Source organism: Microcebus murinus, chromosome 24 (genome assembly GCF_040939455.1).
Source record: "Microcebus murinus isolate Inina chromosome 24, M.murinus_Inina_mat1.0, whole genome shotgun sequence".
In the NCBI taxonomy this organism is placed as follows: domain Eukaryota; kingdom Metazoa; phylum Chordata; class Mammalia; order Primates; family Cheirogaleidae; genus Microcebus; species Microcebus murinus.
In genome coordinates, this window is record NC_134127.1 from 4,150,179 (window position 1) to 4,177,924 (window position 27,746).

General features: G+C 37.4%; 1 protein-coding gene across 4 annotated transcripts in view; it reads left to right on the forward strand.

Annotated features, from left to right (window-relative positions):
- The window catches only part of NSD3 (nuclear receptor binding SET domain protein 3), a 103,827-nt gene that overhangs the window by 21,992 nt on the left and 54,089 nt on the right, over window positions 1–27,746 (forward strand). For all 4 annotated transcript variants that reach the window (XM_012762969.2, XM_012762971.2, XM_012762972.2 and 1 more), the window contains exons 2-6: window positions 11,056–11,774; window positions 21,517–21,588; window positions 22,378–22,540; window positions 24,371–24,525; window positions 26,486–27,001. In XM_012762969.2, coding sequence (XP_012618423.1) covers window positions 11,100–11,774; window positions 21,517–21,588; window positions 22,378–22,540; window positions 24,371–24,525; window positions 26,486–27,001 — 1,581 coding nt within the window. In that variant the 5' untranslated portion in view covers window positions 11,056–11,099. The remainder of the gene's footprint in view (window positions 1–11,055; window positions 11,775–21,516; window positions 21,589–22,377; window positions 22,541–24,370; window positions 24,526–26,485; window positions 27,002–27,746) is intronic.

Genomic DNA, 27,746 nt, shown 5'->3' on the forward strand with positions numbered 1-27,746 from the left:
CTCCATTATTTTTAAACAATAAACATTTGCTGTTATATTACTAAAAAATAACCTTTAAGTGATGAAAACCAAAATGGACAGTACAGGATTTATAGCTTATAGTCAAAGGATCATTCAGATCATATGATTAGATTAAAATCTGAATAGAATACAGAACCAAAAAAAAGAGTCTTTAACTGTTTGAGGACAGCGACCTTGATGCTGATGCTGGTGATCTCCAGATCCTATGACAAATCCGTGAATTTGTGTGATACTAATAAAATTGTTGGCTGTTAAAAAAAGAAGTCTTTAAAAACTGGCATTAAGGGAATTTTACATTCTTCCTATAGGGTAAGCATGTTTTCTCAAATTTTTGTTTTATAGAGGCTCTGGTTTCACTCTAGCAAACCTGTGTACTGAAAACAAAGGGCCATATCTTAAAAAAATTAACTATCCCCTCCCCCATTTTCTTCTTGGTATAGATTAGGGGGAAAAATCATCAAATGAGAATTTCCCTTGGTGTTGTCACCCAGAGATATTCATATTTTATCATGAATTGTGAGTCATATTCTGAGGAAGTTTGGGGGGAGTACAGATGTATATATTATTAATAAATTGATTTCAAATACAGGATCACATTAAGTGATCAGTTAAAAATCAGTATATGAATATATTTGATAGCTTTCTCTTTATACTTCAAAGAATCCATACTTAAGCTTGCCTGTATGTACTCCATTTCAGTTTTTTGGCTTTAAAATAAAATCCTTTAATTTTTCAACATTATATGTCTTTAAAATGTTTTATTTTTTTAAATATGTTCTTGATACAGAAATTGCCAAATGTAAAAATGCCAGGTTTTCAAGAACAAGCATAGCTGGTTCACTACTGTAGACTATCTGCAGCACTCCATTCCTGTTACTATGGAAACACATGCAGACTGGATTTATCATAAACCTTGAGAAATGTTCCTTGCAACAGTTCACATAAAGAAACATCTGGATCCCTGTTTATCCTGATGTAAAAGGAAGACCAGCCTCTTCCTCTGTCTTGTGGAAATCACGTAAAATTCCACTGTTTTTCTCTAGCTATAAAAATTATGATATGGATGTATCAAGTACACTTTTGTAGCGATTGATTATATTTACTAGAATAGCTTTGGAAAATAAAGAATGATGTTCATGCTGATTCAGTTAACTATGACCATGATGATTGTGTTTTCAGAGTTGCCACATTCTGAATTTCAGACCAGTGGTATTAATAACAAGATTTTAAATAGATATGTTTGTATAAGAAGATTAAGAGATATATATATATATATCTTATATATTTTTTGTCTTTGGTTGGGTTAACATTCCTTGAAATTTCATTTGACTTCATGCCAGTTTGCCAGTTTCTTGGGACTTCAAACGTTGCAGGGAAGTTTAGCCTAGAACTAAAGAGAATCTCAGTGGTGTCTAAGTAAGCAATTGGCAATCAATTTTTACCAGTGATATTACCTGAGGAGATTGTAACTGCTTTTTTATTCTCATTATCTGCATGCAAAGACCCTCAACAGCTCCTTATAGCATTTCATTTATATGTAATAACTCCCTTAAGTTTACGTAGTTCAGTTTCACAGATTCACTGAAGTCCTTTCTCTGAGCCTTATGAGTTGGGTTCTAAGTTGATAATTTTATATAGGAATAAAATTACTTCCCGCTCTTAAGAAAACTCACATAAACAGATTGTTTCATGATTAATTCTAAGAGGCATGCGTAGAGTGTCTTAGGAATACAGAGGAAAGTTACTCAGACTAATTTAGAGCTTAAGTGACTACTTCTTGGAAATGACTTCCTGAGCTCAAAAGATGGTTAAGAGTCAAGCAAAAAAAAAAAAAAAAGTAAAAGGGCATGTTACGCATAGGAGATAATGCTATAAAGACACAGAGGAATGAAATCATAGCATGTGTGGTCATTTCCAATAATTTAACATTGCTAGAGGATAAAAGTAACTTGAGGTTGAACAGGTAGGTAGAGACCTTGCTTGGACAGCCTTATGTGTTCTGTCAGTCAAGGTGTTTGGACTTTTTCTGGGCAATGGGAAACCACTGAAGGATTTTAATCAGGAGATCAATGTAGTTAGATTTTTACAAATTAACCTAGGAATGTATTTATGGGGTAGCTGGGTAAAAAAACAAAAATAGGTAGCTTATATGACACCTTAGAACCACTTCTGATTTTAAAAGTCTTATATAATGTCATTATAAGGAATTTTGAAGTATGATAAAATATGAAGTTTTCTCGTTGGGAACAGGCTGGCATTTTAAACATAGAAAAAATGAATGTATACAGCACAATATGTAATTCTATAAAATCCAGCAATATGTATATTCTACCCAAGAGACTGGTTTATTTTATGAATTTATTATAGTGACTTAAACTATACATTTAATATATTATGAATATTTAATTGATATTTATAGCCTTAAGCTGTTCCTCTGAAACACATGACATGATTCCTTTTTTTTTTTTTTTTTTTTTTTTTTTTTTTTTATTGAGACAGAGTCTCGCTTTGTTGCCCAGGCTAGAGTGAGTGCCATGGCGTCAGCCTAGCTCACAGCAACTTCAAATTCCTGGGCTCAAGCAATCCTGCTGCCTCAGCCTCCTGAGTAGCTGGGACTACAAGCATGCGCCATCATGCCTGGCTAAATTTTTATATATATATATTAGTTGGCCAATTTATTTGTTTCTATTTATAGTAGAGACGGGGTCTCGCTCTTGCTCAGGGTGGTTTCGAACTCCTGACCTTGAGCAATCCGCCCGCCTCGGCCCCCCAGAGTGCTAGGATTACAGGCGTGAGCCACCGCGCCCGGCCCCCTTTTTTTTTTTTTATTCTGTATCTGATTTGGATTAAGGTTTCTATAAACTTTTCTATTCTCACTCCTTCTGTGAATGAATAAATATTAGTAAATAAACAAGAGCCTTAATGCTTCAGCTGCTAATTTTCAACTTTTTTTTTTTTTTGCTTTAAAACTGACTGTGGGCAGCTTCAACAAAATTAAGAAAAAATCATTCATTGATTGTTTTATCTTTTTTTTTGGTTTGTTTTTGAAACAGAGTCTCACTCTGTTGCCTAGGCTAGAGCCCAGGAATGTCACTATAGCTCACCGCAGCCTCAGACTCCTGGCCTCCAGTGATCCTCCTGCCTCAGTCTCCCAAATAGCTGGGACTACAGTTGCACGCCAGTTTGATTCTGGGCCTGTACTCTCTACCAAAGTGCTCAGTAGAGAGCCTCCTAAATCAGTAAAGTCTTAACAGTTGTATCAGTTGGTGCTTCTGTTGTTTGAAGGCTAGTTGCCAGACTCCAATACATATAAAAATCACTATATAAAGGAATTTGGTTGTAGTCTTGAAATATCATTTTAAAAACAATTATCAGGCCGGCACTGTGGCTCACACCTGTAATCCTAGCGCTCTGGGAGGCCGAGGCGGGTGGATTGTTCGAGGTCAGGAGTTCGAAACCAGCCTGAGCAAGAGTGAGACCCCCCGTCTCTACTATAAATAGAAAGAAATTAATTGGCCAACTAAAAACATATATAAAAAATTAGCTGGGTATGGCGGCGCATGCCTGTAGTCCCAGCTACTCAGGAGGCTGAGGCAGGAGGATTGCTTCAGCCCAGGAGTTTGAGGTTGCTGTGAGCTAGGCTGATGCCATGGCACTCACTCTAGCCTGGGCAAAAAAGTGAGACTATGTCTCAAAACAAACAAACAAACTATTGTTAACGTGTTGCCTCATTTGCTTTACTGTAGCCATATGTACTTTTTAAAATCTAGAACCATTTGAAAGTTGTAGATACCATGATATGTTAAATATTTCAGCATGGCTTGCCTAGGAATAAGAACATTCTTTTATATAAACAGAATATCATTATCATACTCTTAAAAATTAATAGCTCCATTGTTTAATAGCAAGTTCATGTTTAGAATTCTCCAGTTGTCTCCAAAGTATCTTTTTATCAGTGTATATTTAAATCTAAGACTCAGAGTTCATGCATTGCATTGGGTTGTTAAATCTTGTCCCTTTTAATCTAGGGTAGTCTTTCTACCTTTTGTTTGTTTATGACATTAGCTTTTTTGAAGAGCCCAAGCCAGTCGTCAGAGAGAATGTCCCACATTTTGGATTTGTCTGATCATGTCCTCATTTTAGATGCAGTTTAAGCATTAGGAAGAATACTTCAAAGCTGATTATATGTTACTATGTTGCATCATGAGGCACATACTGCTACTGCTAATGCCATGTTTTAGACACTTGTTTAAAATGGTGACCACCAGATATCTGCATCGTACATATTTCTGTTTGTAATTAGTGAGTAATCTGGGGTAACAGATATTTGAACAGTCATTTCACTTGTCTCATTTTTGCTCAGAAACCCTTAGTGGGTCCCCATTTCTTAGAATGTAAGCATATAAATACGTTCCTGATATAAGCCCTTTGTAAGATGTGTTTTGCAAATATATTCTCCCTGCCTATAATTTGCCTTTTTGCTTCCTTAACTCTTTTTTTTTTTTCCTTTTTGAGACAGGGTCTCTCTCTGTTGCCCGGGCTATAGTGCAGTGACGTCATCATAGCTCACAGCAACCTCAAACCCCTGGCCTCAAGCAATCCTCCTGCCTCAGCCTTCTAGAGTGCTAGGATTATAGGTGTGAGCCACTGCTTCCGGCCTTCCTAACTATTTTGAAGTCCATTTTATCAATCTTTTTCTTTCCTTTTTTGTGGTTTTTGTGTCCTGTTTAAGAAATCTTTGCCTAACACAATGCTATATTTTCTCCTATATCTTATTCTAGAAGTTTTATAGTTTTGACTTTGACATTTAGGTTTATGAACTAATTTTAGTTATTTTTGTGTATGATATAAAAACTGAAGTTGATATCCAGTCAGTTGTTCTAGCCCATTTGTTGGAATTACTGTCCTTTCCCAGTGACTTACTTTGGCACCTTTGTGCAGGAGCAGTTGACCACATAACTATGGGTATTGATTTAATTTTTTTTTTTTTTACAAGGAGCATAACACTTTTTTATAATACAAGGGGTTAATGGGTGAGTAAAGTTACGCTGAAAACTAATATACCCAGAAATTTGGCAGATAAATGGAGGGATACTAGTTATAAGCCATTCGAGGGCAGAGAGTCTTTCCTTCATTTATTAATTGAACAATATTGGGTATCCAGCATTTAATAAGACACATGCTCCTGGCCTCATAGAGGGGGTGGTTGAGTGAGGGAGAGAGACAGTAAGAAGGCCACCACATTCTTGCATAACACGTGTTGTGGTAAGTGCTATAAAGGAGAGAAAGTAGACTTGATAAGGAGAGAGCAGGGGACCCCAGAAGGCCTCTCTGAGGGGTTATGGGTTTTCCAGGGAGCTGGAGCAGCGCATGTGAAGTTGGCGCATTTGAGAAAGCGGAAAGACGCCAGTGTGGCTCCAGTGCAGTGAGTGCAGGGCAGAGACGATTTGGGAAAAGTAAACTGAGGACTGGATGTGCAGGGGCCTGCTGGGCGTGATAAGTAGTTTGGATTTTATTTGAGTGCAGTGGGAAGGCACTGAAGGTTGTGGTTTTGGTTTATTTTAGTAAACCATGTAACCATCATCTAGAGCAATGAATTGAATATAACCAGTACCCCAGAAACTTCCCTCAAGACTCCCTCCAGTATATATAGCTCCCTACCCCACAAGCAACTAGTATTCTGACAGCTGTCTCCATAGATTTAGCTTTACCTTTATCTTAGTTTTGAACCGTCATAAATTGCACGGTATGCTGTACAAGTGGAATCATTGTGTCTGGTGGCTTTTGCTCACAATGACATTTGTGAGGGTCATGTGTGTTGTTGAGCACAGCAGTAGTTTATTTTCCTCGCTGTGTTGCTGAAGGGTTTTCAGGGCGATAGTTGCTTGATTGGAGTTGTTTTAGGAAGGTCACTGGATATTATATGGAGAAGTGGATTTCAGAGAGGCTGGAGGAGAAGCACAGAGACTGGGAAGCTAACAGACACGGTGAGGTTTCTTCATAGCTAGGACTGGTGTGAGGAGCAGAAGAGATGGAAAGAAAGAGACGAGTGTGAGAGAAAAAACTCGTGCAGTTTGCTGATGGAGTGGGCAGGCGTGGGAGTCAGTGGAGGGATGTGTCTTGATTCTCAGGTTTTGGGCTTGAACAGCTGACACATAGAGGTTTCATTTGTTTATTTATCTTTGGATGGGAAAGATTGGGGGAAGGATACATTTAAGTAGAATAAAAACTAAGAGTTCATTATTAGATAGTCTAAGATATGAGAGGAGCTGTCGAATAGGCTTTTGGATTATGGGTATGGAGCATATTGGAAACAAGTGAAAAAGTGGGAAGTCTGGATAGTTTGCAGATCATAAGGCAGCTGCCATGTCAAGAGCACTGTGTTGGATTTAGAAGATCTAAGTGTCACCATTTTATTCAACTTCTATTGGCTATGTGACTAAGGGCAAATCGCTTGATCTTTTTGAGTGCCATTGTTTCTCATCTTTCTTTTCAGTTTGTTCATCAAATTCCATACTCATGTATTTATTAGTGGTCATTTAACAGTTGTGTCACTCATGAGATTGTTAGTTATATAAGAAAAAAGGGAATAATTTGTTTCATAGAATTGAACAAATGTAATATATAAGTGAGACCACAGTTTACAGATATTTGGCCCAGTGGATGCTCAGGAAAGTTAATTCATGCACTTACAGTTTGGGTTGGTAGGAAAAAGTTTATAGAAAACCTTGAAAGGCATGGAGGGGATTTGGTATAATACAGAGTTTTAGAGTTTCTTAGTATGGGAATAGATTTATCAAAGTTTGGTTTTAGGAAGCGTAATCTAACTGCTGTGCAGGAAGAAGTTAGAGGCAAGAAATATCTAGAAAATCAATCATCATAGGTTGGGATATGATGCTAAAGGGCCTCTTCTGGGTCTTGACATGGGCTCAGAGATCAAGAACAAATGAGAGGCCGGGTGCAGTGGCTCACGGCTGTAATCCTAGCACTCTGGGGGGCCGAGGCGGGCGGATTGCTCGAGGTTAGGAGTTCGAAACCAGCCTGAGCAAGAGCGAGACCCTGTCTCTACTATAAATAGAAAGAAATTAATTGGCCAACTAATATATATATAGAAAAAATTAGCCGGGCATGGTGGCCCATGCCTGTAGTCCCAGCTATTTGAGGCTGAGGCAGGAGGATCGCTTGAGCCCAGGAGTTTGAGGTTGCTTTGAGCTAGGCTGATGCCACGGCACTCACTCTAGCCTAGGCAACAAAGCGAGACTCTGTCTCAAAAAAAAAAAAAAAAAAAAAGAAAGAACAAATGAGAGAGAATTCAAAGAAGTTCAAGATTTGCTCAATGACTTAACAAAGAGGGAAGAGTCACATGAGCCTAAGGTTTGTAGTCTGGGAAGCTAGAAACTAGTGGAAGCAATGACAAATCTGGGATACTCGAAAGGGGAACTGAGTTAGGGAAAGGAGAGTGCGTTTAGTTTTCAATGAATAACTTGTCCTTAGGTAGTTGGTTATTCTCTGGCGAGGGATATTGTGGAAAGAACACAGGATTAGAAATCAGAAGATTGATTCTTTTTTAGGCTTAATCAGTAATTAGCTTTGTGGTCTTGGGAAAGTCAGCATCTCAAGTGTTCAGTGTAGTTATCTTTAAAATGAAGCTAACACACACTTGTCCTGTCAGCCTTACAGAGTTGTTTTGAAGGTCAAATAAGAATGCATATGTAAACACTCTGATTGCAAACTCCTAAATAATTGTAAGATGGTAATGTTATTTTTTTCTTAGTTCAAACTAAAATGAAATATTTGGAACTAGAGCTAGAGAAGAGAGAAAAGGGAGACAATACCAAATTTCTGAAAAACTTTGTAAAGCGTCAGAAATCTGAGTTTCTGAATATATATGCCTGAAAAACCCTATAGACTACAATTTGGGAGACTAATCTGGAAGCTGATCTTGTGTGACAGTTACAAGAACCGAAAACAAGGTTGTGTCTCGTTAGACAGCAGTATCTAACTTGCCTTCAAGTTGGAAGTATGAATGAGAACTCTTGAATTCTACCTGTATAGTTGCTTCATGTGTGTTAACAGAATTTTAAAACATTTGATTCTTATGCTTTTGCCAAGGGTCCAGTTAGGGTAATGTTTCAATTCTTAAGCTATATATAAAGAGATGATTTCTAACATATCATTAGCATTATCAGTAAGTATGGTGTGCTGGTCGGGAGCACAAACTCTGGATCCAGACTGCTTGGGTTGAATCGTGGCTCTGTCAACTAATTGCTAGCAGTGTGCACTTGAACAAATCATTTAACTTCTCTATGCCTCTATTTCCCCATCTGTAATGGGAGATAAGATTTGCCTGAAGGTTGTTGGGAGGATTAAATATAGTACTGTATGTAAAACACTTAGAATGGTGCCTGGCACATACAAAGTACTATATGTGTTAATGGTGGTCATTGGAATCAGTTGTTATTTTGACAGTGACCAATGAATAACGTTCATGAACAAAAGAAACAAATCCTTCTCTTGGAACTGATAGCTGAGGGGAACAGAAGTGATCTAGTGGTACATGGGCTTTAAATCCAGACAAGCTTAGATCCAAATTCTAGTTCTACCCTTTTGCTTTGTAGTTTAAATAGGCCACCTAACCCCTATGAAGCTAAGTTTCTTTTACCTACAAACCAGAAATCACAACACCTATCTTGTAGAGTTGTTATGACAATTAAATGAGATAACGTATAAAGTGCCTGACCCAGAGAAGACACTAAGAAAATGAGAGTGCTCTCTATCCCTCCTCCCCAGGGTAGAGCAGTATGGGCAGTTTGATATCTTGTGTGCTGTCTCATTCATTTGTTTGCAATTTTAGAACTTCTAAAATTATTTCCATTTGCTAACAGAATAAATAGCCGCTATATAATTGGATACACCTTGAAAAGTGTATTGTTAGCTTTTGTTTCCCTTTTCCCTTTGCTGTGTGGGTTACTTGCTTTATTATTATGATAAATCCTACTGGAAGCAAGATGGTAGATACTATTAATGTATTATTAATAATTCTATTATCAACAATAGAGGGTTGACCTGGGGTGTAACCTCAGAATCTTTCAGTATTCCAGGTATCTACAATCAGTTCATCAGAGTTGGCACGGTAGCGAAAACCTATCTGTTCTTCCTGATTTAGAACTTTCTAGAAGCAATATCTATGAGGTTATCAAAATACTATATGGGGCAGGGTGCGATGGCTCGCACCTGTAATCCCAGCACTCTGGGAGGCCAAGGTGGGAGGATCGCTCAAGGTCGGGGGTTCAAAACCAGCCTGAGCAAGAGCAAGATCCTGTCTCTACTAAAAATAGAAAGAAATTAATTGGCCAACTAAAAATATATATATATAGAAAAAATTAGCCAGGCATGATGGCGCATGCCTGTAGTCCCAGCTACTCAGGAGGCTGAGGCAGGAGGATCGCTCGAGCCCAGGAGTTTGAGGTTGCTGTGAGCTAGGCTGATGCCACGGCACTCTAGCTCGGAAAATAGAGTGAGACTCTGTCTCAAAAAAAAAGATATATATATATGTATATATATATATATGGACTGTCCATTAATCCTCTGTCTTGAGATGTGCACTTGTCAAACCTTATGACAAGGCCGGGTGGTCTTGTAGCATTTCCTAACAGATGCATATCTGTATTACAATATTATTACAGAATGTAGGCATCTTTAGACACCTTCTAGAGAAGGTGCAATAATTGTAAAAGTACAGGGCATTGATTATAATGCAAAGATTATAATGCAGTGATCCAACCAAGAGTGTGCATCAGAGTCAGCTGGGATGTGGTCTTAAAATACTTGTGCTGTGAGCCTCACCCAGATTTATTGAATCAGAATCATTAGGAGATAGACCCTGACACATGTATTTTATAAAAGTACTCCAGAAACTTCTGCTATATATACCACTTGTTAAAAACAGCTAGATACTGGCTATCCTCATACACACATTATTGGTATGAGTGTACATTGATATAGTACAGCCTGTGGAACAATTTTTCAGTATCAAAATTTCAAATCTGTCCTATAAAAAATACATGTATATACAAAAATATAGTTTAAGAATGTTTTTTGTAAGTATGTTTATAATATCAAACAGTTGTGAGCAACTAATTGATTATCACTACACAAATGGTTATATATATCACATTTGTTTACTGTATAACCAGTTAAATAATGAATATGTATGAAATTATACATGCTGATAAATATATCTAGGATATATTGTTAAGTTAAAAAAGCAAGTCACAGAATAAGCCCTATTTTAAAAATTTTATGCCAGTAAATAGACAAAGATGTGGAAGAATACTGACCAAAGTGTTTGTAGTGGTTATCTGTGGATTAGAAGAGTGGGAATGATGGAGCCAGGGTGAGAGAGGCCTTTTTACTTTTAAATACTTTGTATTTAAAGTATCTGCAATAAAATTTTGTTTTTATAATAACAAAAAGAACCGTTGGAATAAACATGAGTGATTTTAAAGGAAGCTCTTATAGCCAGGCATGACGGCTCATGCCTGTAATCCTATCACCTTGGAAGGCCAGGGTGGGAAGATCGCTTGAGGCCAGGAGTTCTAGACCAGCCTGAGCAACATAGTAAGACCCTGTCTCTACAAAAAAAAAAAAAAAAAAAAAAAAAATTTTAAAAAAAGGAAGCTCTTGTGGAAACTAATTTATATGTGTCAGGACACTGCTTATTTTGTTTTAACCTGAGACTTATCTATAACTTGGGAAACAGGAATGTCAAAACTTTTTGCCTGTTTGCACAGAGGATAAAATTGTGTTGCCACGGTGGTTGTGAAAGTAATCAAGAGTTTCAAACAGATAAGCAGTTAAGATAAAAAGTTTTGCCCTGTATCCGAATTATATTGACTGTTTTAGAAAATTTTAATATCTATGCATATGTGGACATGAAAATTGGGTTCAAAACAGTTTAATCTTTTATCAGTTGGTTAGCAAGTAGCCTATGAGGATATTAACACATTTCAATCCCCTCTTTTATAATTTTAGGCCCGATGAGAGAAAGGGAAAGTTAAGGATGCTGGAGCAGAACAATGGATTTCTCTTTCTCTTTCATGCAAGGGATCATGGGAAACACAATTCAGCAACCACCTCAACTCATTGACTCCGCCAACATCCGCCAGGAGGATGCCTTTGATAACAACAGTGACATTGCTGAAGATGGTGGCCAGATACCATATGAAGCTACCTTGCAGCAAGGCTTTCAATACCCACCTACAACAGAAGATCTTCCTCCACTCACAAATGGCTATCCACCGCCAATCAGCATATATGAAACTCAAACCAAATACCAGTCATATAATCAGTATCCCAATGGGTCAGCCAATGGCTTTGGTGCAGTTAGAAACTTTAGCCCCACTGACTATTACCATTCAGAAATTCCAAACACAAGACCACATGAAATTCTGGAAAAACCTTCCCCTCCACAGCCACCACCTCCTCCTTCGGTACCACAAACTGTGATTCCAAAGAAGACTGGCTCACCTGAAATTAAACTAAAAATAACCAAAACTATCCAGAATGGCAGGGAATTGTTTGAGTCCTCCCTTTGTGGAGACCTTTTAAATGAAGTACAGGCAAGTGAGCACACAAAGTCAAAGCATGAAAGCAGGAAAGAAAAGAGGAAAAAAAGCAACAAGCATGACTCATCGAGATCTGAAGAGCGCAAGTCACACAAAATCCCCAAATTAGAACCAGAGGAACAAAATGTAAGTTGAACCATCTTTTTGAAAAATCTTGTAATCTTTCACATTTACTGGAAGTCCAGGAGATCTTTCTCAGTTTTTGTCTCCAAATATGAATGTTTCTGGTAACTTTTTCTTCTAATCACTAACAAGGTACTTGGAATATTATAATAGGTGCTGAGTAAATGTTTGTTGAATAAATGAATGGACATCATTAGGGTGAAAAATATTTTTAAAACATGTGACACTAAGAATCTTGCTTCTTATGTTTCTTTGTCCTGTTAGCCTCGATTATTTTTATTTGCTTATAATAAACTCCCGGTTTTTGAAGATGAAGAAGAAAGGCAAAGAGAAGATGGTTAATTATATTGGTTTTTCATTATTTTAGACCAACTTTTGTCAGTAGAGCTTAGATTTAGCATTCATTACTAATATGTTTGCTACCAACTAGCCTGAAATAATAGGAAAACTTGTTTTATTAAAATCAGAGTTAGTATTCATATGTATTGATTAAAATTTGAAGTAGAGTTGTTATAAAAGTCATCATCAGTAACTTAAGATGCATGCTGCTGAATTTTTTAATATCTAAGGTTTGTGTGTGAATTTGCTTAGCAATAATAGTAAGCAGGTAACAAATCAATTCTAGCTTGAGTGAAGAGTTCATAATATGAATTGCAGATGTTTTCTAGACATTGATTTGGGAAGAAACTAATACATGTTTATTTTTGTGACAGTTATCTGCTTTTATATGTGGCATGCCTGAATAAGTTAATTTGTTACCTTCTGTTTCAAGAAATATTGACTTCTTACCAACTCGTCTTTTCCTTGGTAGCTGGGTTCTATTACTTCATACAACTCAAATGTGATCTTGTTCTGGAGTAAAGATTACGGTGGTTCTAGAATCTCACAAGTTCCAGTGTGACATTTCAACATGTTTTCTCATTTTTCTGTAGTTTACTCATTTAACAAATATTGATTGAATACTGTAATGTGCTATACACTTTTCTAAGAATTGAAGCAGTGATGAAGAGTAAAGACACCTGCTCTCAGGGTGCTTATATTCTAGTGTGGGGAGCCAGAAGATACGTATGTACTATACACATGTGTACCTAAGTTCAGATAGTGTTAAATACTGTAAAGAAAATCAAACCAGGCAATGAGATAAAGAGTAATCCGGGACATTTAGCTATATTCTGGTGTCTTAGTTCTGCATCTGTAAAATGAAGGCTTTGGAACTAAATGATTTCTGAAATCTTTTAGTTTCTGAATCTTTTAGTTTCCTACGTCATTTATTAAATGCCCACCATAGAACCTAGCTCACATACCATCTTACACTGTTTATTGAGTAAATGAATAAGTGGAAGGAGAGAAATTAACTTTCTATACTATAGATACATTCACTGTAGTATTTCTTACCTAGACCCTCAGTAAAAAGATATGTGATATACTGTGGTCCTTGGGAATCCCAAAAATGCATAAAACCTGAATTTGGTTTTAGCTTATTAGTTCCTGAGAACTGTCTTGCTGGCCTATCTTGCTTTTGCTGTAGAGAATCTGGCACATAAGAGAATATCTAATTTTACTTATTAGGCTAGACTTTTTGCCTTTATTGAAAAAGTTAAAAATATATTTCAAGGCCAGGGTGGGGTGGCTTACCCCTATAATCCCAGCAACATAGCTAGATCTTGTCTCTACAAGAAATAAAAAAAATTAGCCGGGCATGGTGGCAAACACTTGTAGTCGTAACTGCTTGGGAGACTGAGGCAGGAAGATCACTTGAGCCCAGGAGTTCGAGGTTACAGTGAGCTATAATCATACCACTGCACTCCAGCCTAGGTGACAGAGTGAGAGCTCCTGTCTCTTATTTAAAAAAAGAAAAAGAAAAAAAAAGTGTGTGTGTGTGTGTGTATATATATATATATATATATATCTCCTGCAATTAGAAGCAGGATAAGTCTGTTTTTCATGTCTGCTTTCTGCTCAATTAGAATCTAGGGAAAAATTCATCACAGTGATGTTTCCAGTAGTCATTCTGCAATGAAATTCTAAAACCAGTTCTGTCTTTATTGAATATCTGCTGTGCCTGGCTTTTCATATCACGTAAACCTTCAGTTAACTGTTATATCCAAAGATTAAAGTGTTTAGATATAATTTAAGAGTTTTAGTTCATTTTCTTTTTTATTAAATCATGCTGAACAAAATTTAATATTTGATTATTTAGGATTTTATGATAGCTTGGGGTAAAGGAAAATACCAGTTTTGACCAAAGGTAGAGCTGTAGCAAGTGACACTGATTGCACTGAATATTAGGAAGACCATTGCTTGAAAGTTGAGTCTTGGAGGGAAACCCAGGCGTTTTTCTTGTCCTCTCTCCCTGCCCTCTTCTTCCCTCTCTGCCCCCCTTCTCTTCTCCCTTCCTTCAAAGAAGCAAAGTGAAAAGCTAAGTTCTTGTTAATTGAATTTTGATTAATTGAAATTTCATCACACATGAGGGCAGTTGTAAGCTTGAGAAATGGGTGCCATAACAGTTGTACTCCGTTCTGCCAAGAGAACTTCAAGGCTAGAGCTCCCAAGGCTCTTGCTTATCGTTAGTGTCATAACTTTTTTGCTAACCTGAGCAGGTGACTAAAGATGTACATCTGTTTTGTAACCTTACATGTTTCTAAATTAGATTTCCTTAACTAGAACAACATCTCCACTGTTTCCTTCGGACAGTTGTTTTAAGTGTTACAGTATTTGATACCTTTGTGCCTCCTGATTGTCCCTAGAGGTCCCAGCCCTTGGTGTTTCGTGGAGGACTGAGACCTCAAAGGGAAGCAGAAGAGGCTGCCGCCTCCACTGGACAGCTCCCCTCCCCAGATGCCTCAGGGAAGCTTAATGAAGGCTGTATCCCTGGGGGAAAAGTCTGAAATAATTGTCCCCAAGCTGGTTTGCTTTTATAACCAATTTTTTCTTTTCTTTTTGTTCCTTAAAAGCCCACTCATAGGTTCTTTTTTGAACAAACAAAATCCCATCTAAAATAATACAACTATAAGATTTCACCTACTGTTTTTTTCTTAGTACTTCTTGATCTGTAAGTATTTCCTTCCAGTTCTGAGCTGTCTGGCCTTCTAAAGGGTTGTTATTTGGAACAAACTAAGTATATCTTCTCAACAATGAAAATGTGTCCAAACATCTAGGCAGCAGGAGACCTGAGATCACTACTGAAATTGTATATTTTTAAAATCTGCTTTAGCTGTTTTTCCTCCCACCAAATTAGAAACATGTGGAAATGTTTCTGCATTTCTTCCTCTTTGGCAGGTGTAATGCTTCAGGCATGTGAGTGTGGGCCCTATTCAAACATTCGTTGGTCTTCCATCAGCACTTCAGTGGGCTTAGCCATTAAGGCAGAGTCTCATTAACTCTTAGCTTGCCATTTCCCCTGTGAAAAGCCAAGTGGCTAAATCAGTCCCATTGACACCAAGTTAGGAGGTTTGGTTCTCTAGCCACAGAGTTTTGGGCATTAAAATTCTTAGAAACTGTTCACATGTGAAAATTCTTTCCATATACGTTTTTTTATTTTTTAAGGTTACAAACTTAAGCAGTTACTCAAAAAGTAAAAAAAAAAAAAAAAAGTGCAGTTTATTGCTTTTAAATTTTTCTTTCCAACTTTAATGTTGACATTAGTTTTTTGGGGATTTTTTAAGGATATGATTTTAGTTAATATTTTTGCAATTTATTTAACTAATATTAAGGGTTTGAAATTCTGCCAGATTTGATGCTTATTATTAATCTTAATGAATCTCTTAGTTGTTTTTTTGTTTGTTTTTCTTTTTGGAGACGAGTCTCGCTCTGTCACTCAGGCTGGAGTACAGTGGCATCATCGTAGCTCACAGCAACCTCAAACTCCTGGGCTCAACTGATCCTCCTGCTTCAGCCTCCTGAGTATCTGGGACTATATGCACATGCTACCACACCTGCCTCATTTTTTCTATTTTTGGTAGAAACAGGGTCTTGCTCTTGCTCAGGCTGGTCTAGAACTCCTGGGCTCAAATGGTCTTCCCAGAGTGCCTGGATTACAGGCGGTGAGCCACTGCATCCAGCCAAATCTCCTGGGTTTTAATAAAAGTACCAGAACAAATTCTACACGGGAATATTTAGGATAATATAATTTATTTTAGCCACTCTCCTAACATAATTTTTTCCTGTTTTATTAATAGAAACTTACTGTGATTCTTTCCTGGAAAATAGGTTTTTCCGTGTGGAATGAATTAAAAATGTAAAAACATGGTATATACCCATAAAATCATAAATTTATAATTAAGATGAATTGAACATTAAGGAAAGCTAACTTATTTTCTCTTTTTCTCTGATGCTTCTCTTCCTGACATAGCAACACTATTAGTACCAACAAAAGGGTGCCTACTGTTCCTACTTAATTTTAATATTTTAAACTTGTCTCTATCCTTTGAACAGAAGGAAAATGAATTTTATACCCAGAACTATTTTATCTGTTGGCATTTTCTGAGTCCTTCTTTTTTTAATTAATTAATTTTTATTTATTTATTTATTTATTTTGAGACAGAGTCTCACTCTGTTGCCCAGGCTGGAGTGCAGTGGCCTCATCACGGCTCACTGCAACCTCGAACTCCTGGGACCTAGTGATCCTCCTCTCCTGCCTCAGCCTGGCACATGCTACCACACCCAAACTTTTCTATTTCTTATAGAGATGAGGTCTCCCCGTTGCTAAGGCTAGTCTCAAATTCCTGGCCTCAAACAATCCTCCCAGGCCAGGCATGGTGGCCCGTGGTGGCTCACGCCTGTAATCCTAGCACTCTGGGAGGCCAAGGCCGGCAGATTGCTCGAGATCAGGAGTTCGAAGCCAGCCTGAGTGAGACCCCTTCTCTATTAAAAATAGAAATTAATTGACCAACTAAAAAGATATATATAGAAACAATTAGCCGGGCATGGTGGCACACACCTGTAGTCCCAGCTACTTGGGAGGCTGAGGCAGTAAGATCCCTTGAGCCCAGGAGATTGAGGTTGCTGTGAGCTAGGCTGATGCCACGGCACTCACTCTAGCCTGGGCAACAAAGTGAGACTCTGTCTCAAAAAAAAAAAAAAATCAATCCTCCCACGTTGGCCTCCCAGAGTGATAGGATTACAGCCATGGGCCACTTGCGTTCGCCCTTATTTTTCTTGATCCTAAGCATTTGACTTCCATTGACCATTTCTTCTTAAAAACTGCTCCCCTCGTTAATAGGTGTTTGTGACACCATGATGTCTCTTGGGTTTCTTCTTTCTTTTGAGCTCGTCATAAATCTCCAAACGCCTAAATCTGTTTTGCTCATGCAGTAGCACGTTTTATAAGGTATGTTCCCTCTCTATCATTCCAGCATCCTTATGTGACTTCATTTTCCCTCTCTTATTTATATAGTCTTGAAAGCTTAGAATAAATCATCTTGGGTTTCTTTCTTTTCCTTGCCACTTCTTGCCTTTTAAAATGTGTGAGAAATTTCAATTTTTTTAAAAGTGATTTTGACAGTGTTTTAAACCAGCCTGAAGGAAATGCCAACAATATGGAACAAACCAAAAAAATCACAAAAAGATAAAGACATTTGAATAATAAGAAGGTTTGGAAGGAAATCCTATCTTTAATCCAGAAAGGGAAAAATGTGAACGGGTTTCAGATCAGACCTTACAATAGTAGGCTGCCGTTGCATGGTAAAGATTAGTCATTCCTGATCTGTCTGCCCTCGAATGAAAGTTATTGGGATCCTTATGCCGAAACATCGTGGAGAGTGAGTGTGTGGTAGAGGATGTCTCGCTTCCTGGGTTACACGTGTGCTCCTCAAGTTGCCTGTCTTCCTGCTGTAGCTTGATTGGAAAGAGAAGCTAAAGTGAAGACTTAAGCTCTATCTGTAGACTGCAGTGAAGCCTACGAATACAACTATGCAAGTGCGGACAGTATTTCTAAACTGCATCATTGTTACATTAGTGATTAGAAAAAAATTCCTTTTGTTTGAACATAGATTTTTCTTTCATTGCTCAATGAGTAAGTCCTACTAGATGTTAGATGTTCATGATACCACCACAGTGAAGCATCTGACAGAGCTAATTTTATGCCTGTCAGCAAGCTGCCACTTCCTCCTTTCACCTGGATAATTGCAGTGACCTCCTGAGTAAACATTCTGCTTCTCTTGTTGCTCCCTTCCAAAATATTCCCCACATAATAGCCAACATGATCTTTTTAAAACGTAAGTTGATACATGTTATTCCTCTTTATAAACCTCTTCAGTGGCTTTTCATCGAGGGTCAGATAAATCCAAACACTTGGATACAAATACAAGGCCCTCTTGCCTGGCCGGCTCTCCACTGTCTTCTAACTTCAGGCAGTTAAGTCAGTAGTCATGACCTTGACGTTTCTACCTTTTTAACCTCAGGTACCTCAAGAGCTGCTCCTTCCTGGAATGTTCTTTCCCCCCACATTTTACTACACTAATTCCTCTTCCTTTGATTCTCAGATCTTAATTTACTTTTTTAGAGAAGCCTTTTCTGACCTTTATATCTAAAAATATACACGTACCCCCATACCCACACACACCATTATTTCTCTTCCTAGCACTTACTTTTTAAGTGGACGTTTGTGTTTCTGTTTGTTTAATGTCTGCCCTTCCTTCCCAGCTAAACTCCTTGAGGTCAGGGATCACATCTTTTTGTTTCACCATTATATATCCAGCATTTAGAACTGTGGCCTGGAAATGCTAGTCACTGTTGAATGAATGTTTGATGGTTGGGGTTGGGATTTTAGTCTGGCTTACATAACAGGCCATTTTTATAACATTTAAAGACTTTTTTATACTTTCTTTTTGGGTAGCAAAAGAAAATGGGGTGTTTGGGGATTTTTTAGAGACAGGGTCTCGCTCTGTCACAGGGCTGGAGTGCAGTGGCTTGATTATAGCTCACTGCAGTCCAAAATTCCTGGGCTCAAGATCCTCCTGCCACAGCCTCCCGAGTAGCTGGGGACTCCAGGGCCCTGCCACCATGCCCACACCTGGCTTTTTTTTTTTAATACTTTATTTAACAAAATTTTGTTTTTATAATAGAATCTTTAAATGTCTTGAAATAATTGAATGAGAATTTTAAATAGCTTTTAGAATTAACCATATGCTCTTAGTGGAATTAAGACCTAATTTAATGGATCTCTCTTTTTAAAAAAAATCTCTTTTTAAAACCATCTAAATCATGGGTCCTCAAACTTTTTAAACAGGGGGCCAGTTCACTGACCCTCTCATAGCGTTGGAGGGCCATTGGAGAGTGCAGTGCACATTCCACACATGTGTACTATGGGCCCAGGAAGAGTCGGATGCTAAGCAGGACAGGCCGTGGTGGCAAAAACACCTGGCGGGCCGTAGTTTGAGGATGCCTGATCTAAATTAAATTCTGTTCTCTAACAAGTGAGAAATTTAAAAAATCTTTTGTTTTTAAAAAAACTTTATTTATACCACCTTGCAAGACATAGTCTGCCTACAGTGAATTGATTATTATTTGGTATTATCATTTGGAGTTTTAAGCCCTTCCCGGAATATTGATAGATACTGAAATTTTGAGCCTTACCTCTTCAGTAAAGAATATGATATTTTAAGGAAGAACAGAGAAAATGTCTGATGGAATTAAGATCATTGAAAGGTAGTTCAAAAAACTAGGCACATCACAAAATATGATTAACCTTTACCTACAGGTGTTCTCTGAAGCTAAATATAAAGAAATGTTGGATTTTTTCCTTATGACAATATCATGGCAAAATATGCCTAGGAAGTACTGTTTATGGGATGACTCTTCTAAGTTTGTACTAGATGATATCAAAACAAAACCTAAAATTGTCTTATCAGTGTTTAAAAAGAAAAGGGATATTTTGGTCTTCCTATAAAAATCTTTTAAATTGTAGAAGGAGATTGCTTTTTACAGAAAATACAGATGCTAAAAAGGATAGAAGATCTTCCTTCATTGTTTTCCTACTCTCTTTCCCAAAGATAATTACTGTTATCAGTTTGATTTCCATTGTACCAAATATTTTCAAGGCATGTATAAACTATTTTAAAATAAAAAGTTGGAAGATGTTGAAGACATATAGGCTACTGATATGAAATAATACTGTAGGGACCATTCCTCTGCTTAGATTTTCTCATTTTGTGTATTTCTGTAGGATTAGTTTCTAAAATGTTATTGCTAGATTGAAGAGTATACATATTTTGAATTTTGATGGCTACTTCTGAATTGCCTCCCCAAAGGATTATAGAAATTAGTTTTTTAAATAACATACTTGTGGGGTTTATGTTTTAAAAAGTAATGTATTATTTATTGTAGACAATTTGACAAATATAGAAAGGCACCAAAAAATTTTTATTTATTTCATCACCTGGTGGTAACCTTATATCCTGTAAGTAGTCTTTTTTTCTGCGCACGTAAGAAAAATTATTTTTCCAAGACTGGAATTATATTATTCAAACTGCTTTGCAATTTGCTGTTAAATAACAGTATAAGTAATGTTATTTAAAAATGTGTACATTATTCTAATTATTTATACTATAATTTATTTAATTAATTGTACATTTTGGGGCACATAGTTTCTGCTACTTTGCTGCTATAAGTAGTATTGATATGCATATCATCGTATGTATATACATTTTTCAAATCCTCAATGCTTTTTCAGTATACATTCTTAGAAGTGGATTTGTTGGGTTAGGGTCTGAAAATTTAAGGCTTTTCATACATATTGCCAAATTGCTCTCCAGAAAAGTTCCAAGTTGCATCTTACTAGTAATATCACAGTGCCCATTTTCTCTATAATCCGATAGATTAAAAAAATGCCAGTTTAATTAGAAATTAAGTTTTAAAATTAATAAAGTAAGAAATAGGAGACTGGATGCGGTGGCTCATGCCTGTAATCCTAGCACTAGGGGAGGCTGAGGTGGGAGGATTGCTTGAAGTCAGGAGTTCAAGACCAGCCTGAGCAAGAGAAAGACCCTGTTTCTACAAAAAAAAGAAAGAAAGAAAGAAAAATTAGCCGAGCATGGTGGCACACACCTGTAGTCCCAGCTACTCAGGAGGCTGAGGCAGGAAGATCACTTGAGCCTAAGAGTTTGAGGTTGCAGTGAGCTATGCTGATACCACTGTACCACAGTTTGGGTGACAGAGCAAGACCCTATCTCAAAAAAAAGAAAGGAAGGAAGGAAGGAAGAAATAGGAGATACAGCTCTGGTGTGGAATGAAATGTATGTAGCATTATGTATTGAGTACATTGCCTTCTCACTATTTACATTAATTCAGTTAATCATTGTCATTGGGCCGGGCGCGGTGGCTCACACCTATAATCCTAGCACTCTGGGAGGCTGAGGCGGGCGGATTGCTCCAGGTCAGGAGTTCGGAACCAGCCTGAGCAAGAGTGAGACCCTGTCTCTACCATAAATAGAAAGAAATTAATTGGCCAACTAATATATATAGAAAAAATTAGCTGGGCATGGTGGCGCATGCCTGTAGTCCCAGCTACTGGGGAGGCTGAGGCAGGAGGATCACTTGAGCCCAGGAGATTAAGGTTGCTGTGAGTTAGGCTGATGCCATGGCACTCACTCTAGCCTGGGTAACAAAGTGAGACTCTGTCTCAAAAAAATAAAAAAAATCATTGTCGTTTATTCACTTTGCTACTTAGTTTTCTTTATTTGTCTGTATGTCATTGTTCTTTGGTTTACTGCCATTTTATTCCATTCACCTATACCTTTTCACCTAGAGACCAAATGAAAGGGTTGACACTGTATCAGAAAAACCAAGAGAAGACCCAGTACTAAAAGAAGAAGCCCCGGTGAGTTTTTTTATTGAATACTGTCTAACCAAATATGGTGTAAGATAGGCTGGGTGCAGTGGCTCACACCTATAATCCTAGCACTTTGGGAGGCTGAGGTAGGAAGATGGCTTGTGGCCAGGAGTTTGGGACCAGCCTGGGCAACACAGCTAGACCCCATCTCTACAAAACATAAGAAAAATTAGCCAGGCATGGTGACACATGCCTGTGGTCCCAGCTGTTCAGGAGGCTGACGCAAGAGTATTACTTGAGCCCAAGAGTTCGAGGCTGCAGTCAGCTATTAATAAAATTGTACCACTGCCTTCCAACCTGGGTGACAGAGCGAGCCCCTGTCTGTAAGAAAGATACAATAAATAAATATATGGTGTAAGAAGGGAAACAGTGCTTAAATTGCAATACATTGTATGATTACAGTTCCATACTTCTTTATTTTGGAAATTATACTGAAATAAATCTTGGAGCTAGTTTACAAGATGGATATTTTCAGTGAATTATTTTCCTTTTTGAAAATATGGCCATTTTTTAAATTGATCGTGTGTATTCTCAAGATGCCTTATCAATAATTTGGCAACAGAAACCACCAATCCTATTTTCAGTATTTGGGGTAGGGTTTATTTATTAATTTTTTTCCTCCTTTCTTTTTCTCTTTTGCTAATTTCAGATAGCAGTTATCAGAGAAAAATATAATTGAAGATAAATTTTACATTGTTACCATTTTTAATATACTTTGTACATAGTTTCATTTTTGAAATTTCTCTTCTGATGAATTTTTGTGACCTTTTCTTGTAGGTTCAACCAATAGTATCTTCTGTTCCAACAACAGAAGTGTCCACTGGTGTTAAATTCCAGGTTGGTGATCTTGTTTGGTCCAAGGTGGGAACCTATCCTTGGTGGCCTTGTATGGTCTCAAGTGATCCCCTACTCGAAGTCCATACCAAAATTAACACAAGAGGTAAGAAAAGGCATACATAGTTGTTAAGTAAAAGACTGGGAAAAAGTGATTTTTAAATGTTGTGTGTGAATATAAGAATACAAACATAATATATAATCTGATATAAAAATATACATTTTATATGAGTTTTTAATAACTGGTAAAATAATGACAGTCAACGTTTTTTGTTTGTTTGTTTGTTTGTTTGTTTGTTTGTTTTTGAGACAGAGTCTCACTGTTGCCCGGGCTAGAGTGCTGTGGTGTCAGCCTAGCTCACAGCAACCTTAAACTCCTGGGCTCAAGCAGTCCTTCTACCTCAGCCTCCTGAGTAGCTGAGACTACAGGCATGTGCCGCCATGCCCGGCTAATTTATATATATATATATATATATATTTTTTTTTTTTTTTTTAGTTGTCCAGCTAATTTCTTTCTATTTTTTTAGTGGAGACAGGGTCTCACTCTTGCTCAGGCTGGTCTCAAACTCTTGACCTTGAGCAATCCTCCCGCCTTGGACTCCTAGAGTGCTAGGATTGCAGGCATCAGCCACCGCTCCCAGCCACTATAGTTTTCTTTCAGTCATTCTTTCAAGTAAAAATGGTGTTCTGTGAAAAAGTGTTCAGCTTACTTTGCCACTCAAACAATCACACAAGTACTCTTCCTCAAGATACCTGTTATACTTCAGTATGCAAAGTGCTTTATGCATTCTTCCCATTTCATGACACAGAATATTAAAGAGATATGTATTCAGTGCTTGAGATTTAGTGAAATTAATCATTTTTGCTGCTTCATCAAGTAAGTAAAACTGGCTTTTTTTTTCTAACTGCCAGTGCATAGCTGTGAGGAATGCCATGACATTAGTGCAGTTCAGTGCACTCGATTTGTCTATTTATGCTAAGATGCTAACAGTCTTATCTGTTACTGCTTTTGCACTGTTACTTGCAGATGTCAACACAGTGAAAAAGACAAATAATATCTTGGTATTACAATGAAAATAGTTTTGACCTCATAGGATCCCTGAAAGAGTCTTAGGGACCTGTCCCTCTCCATCCCTGGGTCATATGTAAAACACAGTTTTACGTAACTAGAAAAGCAATTGGACCAGTGCTTGGCTTTTAAAAGTCCAAGAAAACATGTTATTTACTTTTCTTTCTTTCTTTTTTTTTTTTTTTTTGAGACAGAGTCTCACTTTGTTGCCCAGGCTAGAGTGAGTGCCATGGCGTCAGCCTAGCTCACAGCAACTTCAAATTCCTGGGCTCAAGCAATCCTACTGCCTCAGCCTCCCGAGTAACTGGGACTACAGGCATGTGCCACCATGCCCGGCTAATTTTTTCTATATATATTAGTTAGCCAGTTAATTTCTTTCTATTTATAGTAGAGATGGGGTCTCACTCAGCTGGTTTCAAACTCCTGACCTTGAGCAATCTGCCTGTCTTGGCCTCCCAGAGTGTTAGGATTATAGGTGTGAGCCACCGTGCTAGCCTGTTACTTACTTTTCAAAGGAAATACTATTTATTTAAACCAAGATTTGTTTGTAAAAAGATTTGAGTCAAATAAAAATAAATTTTATGACCAAAGTAATAAATCTGATAATGAGCAAAATTTTTGCTTTTTCTTCTGTTAAAACTTACTGTACTAATTTTGATCTTTGGGATGATTTCTACAGTAGTCCTTAGTTCTGTAATTGGTAGGTACTGGAAAATATCTTTGGACAATCCAAAAGGTACACATTTTAATGGGAGTAATACTGAGGAACCTGGGTTAGATCCTCATTTTTGGCAAAGTATATTTAGATAATTGTGTTTTGAAATAGTTAAATATTCTGAAATAGTTAATAAGAATTTTTACTTACAGGTGCCCGGGAATATCATGTTCAATTTTTTAGCAACCAGCCAGAGAGGGCTTGGGTTCACGAAAAGCGGGTACGGGAGTATAAAGGCCATAAACAGTATGAGGAATTACTGGCTGAGGCCACCAAACAAGCCAGCAATCACTCTGAGAAACAAAAGGTAACTAATGCATGTTAATATTATTAATCTAATACGGTTTTTAAGGGACTTAATAATTTAGAATAATTTTTCATACTTGAATTCAGATGATTGTCAGCATGATTTTTCTTTTATTTAACTCCTTTAAAGCTTGATTTCAGTCTTAATGGTAGGTGATCAGTAAGTTTGTAAGTACATCAGTAAGTTTTATATGTCATATAGACAACTTGTAGTACTATTAGAAACTTTAAGTACCTGCTTAATACAATAGTGGATTCTGGTGTAAATTGAATTAATGGGCATAAGTCTTCCATATGCTAATGAAATATGGAATTTTAATGAAATGAAAATTTTGCTGGGGATTTTTAGTCTTTTTCCTATTTCAGCATTTTTCTACAATTTCTCTTTATTCTTATTTAGCAAAATTGTCTTACAAAAGTAAAGTTTTAAAAATATTTAGTGAGTACCTACTCTGAAACAGGTATTGTTTTAAGCATTTTGTTATGTTAATTCATTTAATCTTCATAACAACCTGTATGAGATAGATACTATTCCTTTTTTTACAGATGAAGTTATTGAGGTGTAGAAAGCCTAAGTAACTGGTTCAACCAAGATCATGCAAGTGATGGAATCAGAAAATATGTTTGATGTAGTGGTGGATGTTTTAGAATTTTGACATGAACTCTTAATAACCTGCTTGAGATTTTAAACTCAACTAATTGTAGTGTGGTTCACTTGTGATTCAGAAATTTGTCATTTTTACATTCAAAAGTTAAATTTTTTGATAGGATTTTGATTAATTTTATCAGATATACATATTAGAGATTTATTTATCAGTATTTGACATATACTATGCTATCTTATAGTTTCATTAACTAATTTCTGGCTACCTCAGTTTAACCACCTGGATAATTCCTAATCGCTTTGGTCATCTCACCTTTATTCAATGTTTTCTTACCTCTCTTGCCAATAGAAAACCTTCTGATCAACTCTGAACCTGGAGACCTATAAAAACTGTGATTTGGGGTTTTTTTTTCTCATACATGCCTGTTGTCCTTTGTCTAGTCAGCTTTCATTTATTCCTTGGGGATGTCTCCTTCCACTTCTTTACGTCCCTGTTTGCATTATGGTGTAATTAGCAGTGTAATTTCAAATGTTGGTTCTCTGCCAGTGAGCTTAGCTGAGATCTCTGTAGCACCCCTGACTAATCCCCTGCCCCTATATATGGGGGAGAAATGGGAGCTTTGGGGTGTCATTTTTATTTATTTATTTATTTATCTATTTTTTGAGACAAAGTCTCATTTTGTTGCCCAGGCTAGAGTGAGTGCTGTGGCATCAGCCTAGCTCACAGCAACCTCAATCTCCTGGGCTCAAGCAATCCTCCTGCCTCAGCCTCCCCAGTAGTTGGGACTACAGGCATGCACCACCATGCCCAGCTAATTTTTTGTGTATATATATATATTAGTTGGCCAATTAATTTCTTTCTATTTATAGTAGAGACAGGGTCTCACTCTTGCTCAGGCTGGTTTTGAACCCCTGACCTCAAGCAGTCTGCCTGCCTCAACTTCCCAGAGTGCTAGGATTACAGATGTGAGCCACCGTGCCCGGCCCTAGGGTGTCATTTTTAATGTTAGTCTTTTATTAGTCACTGAAAGTGATCATTTTTTAAATCATTCTGCTGTTTTCCTTCATTATCACTAGATTTTTATGATGTGAGAAGGATGACTCCCTCTTTGGGGGACTTGGCCAGAAGAGTGATCACCAAAGGAAAGGTTTATAAAAGATTGTAGAATTTCATGTCTGATAGACTAATACTAATTTATCAAAATTATGGAGTTAGAACATTTTACTTATTACCAGAGAACCTGAAGGTATTTATGTGTAACTGAGAAGACAACAGGATCACATGGGAAATACATGTGGGTTTTAATGTACCTATTAGATTAAAGCATGTCTGATAATCCCTGTGTCTTTTTTAAAGATTCGAAAACCTCGGCCTCAGAGAGAACGTGCTCAATGGGATATTGGCATTGCCCATGCAGAGAAAGCATTGAAAATGACTCGAGAAGAAAGAATAGAACAGTATACCTTTATCTATATTGATAAACAGCCTGAAGAGACTTTATCCCAAGCGAAAAAGAATGTTGCCTCCAAAGCCGAAGTTAAAAAAACCCGAAGACCAAGATCTGTGCTGAATACTCAGCCAGAACAGACCAATGCAGGGGAGGTGGCCTCCTCACTACCAAGTACTGAAATTCGGAGGCACAGCCAGAGGCGGCACACAAGTGTGGAAGAGGAAGAGCCACCTCCCGTTAAAATCGCCTGGAAAACAGCGGCAGCAAGGAAATCCTTACCAGCTTCCATCACAATGCACAAGGGGAGCCTGGATTTGCAGAAGTGTAACATGTCTCCAGTTGTGAAAATTGAACAAGTGTTTGCGCTGCAGAATGCTACAGGGGATGGGAAATTTATTGATCAATTTGTTTATTCAACGAAGGTACCCCCTTTTTTCATAGGGTTTCTTGGGGATGCTATTTCAAAAGTAGTCAATCTTGGCATTTAAAGAAAAAACAACACAAGGGGACAATTTAAATGCCTTTTGTATGTTTGTATTCACTGCATTTGAAACATACAGTTTATTCTGTGGATGAAAAAGGCTATGTTTTTCTTCTTTCCCCCCCTCTTTTGTAATATTCCCATCTGCAATAGATTAATCTTGAGCTGTACAGCCAGAATTGAGCTTAGCTCCCTAAAGTCATGGAAGAAATCTGGGCACTTTGCCTGTTTCTAGTTTGTATAGTTAGTTTTCTTAGTTGCAAAGTTTGTTTCTTATTAATATCTTCATTGTCAGCTGTCTGAATTAACCACTGTTATAAAAGCCACTGGAATAATTGTACCTGCTGACTTGTTTGGTTGCACCAGCAATTTCATTAGACTCTTGTTGACTTGGGATACCTAACTGTGTTTTAGGGAAATCCCGGAACTTTGTTCTGTAACAGTTAGCTGTGGGGATGGTTTGGGTAGTGAGGTGGAAATAGCCTATACAAACCGAGTGCCTCCATCACTTTGCCCTGAGCCTCCATTTAGGGCACTTATACTTTAGGTTTAAGACTTTAAGACTCTTTCGTAACATTGGTAATATTTATTCCATATAACTCTTTACCATCCTCCCCACCCACACCACAGTTTGGGTTTGTGATTTCAGTCTAGTTGTGTCTCATGCATGTGTACTTCAAAGAGAA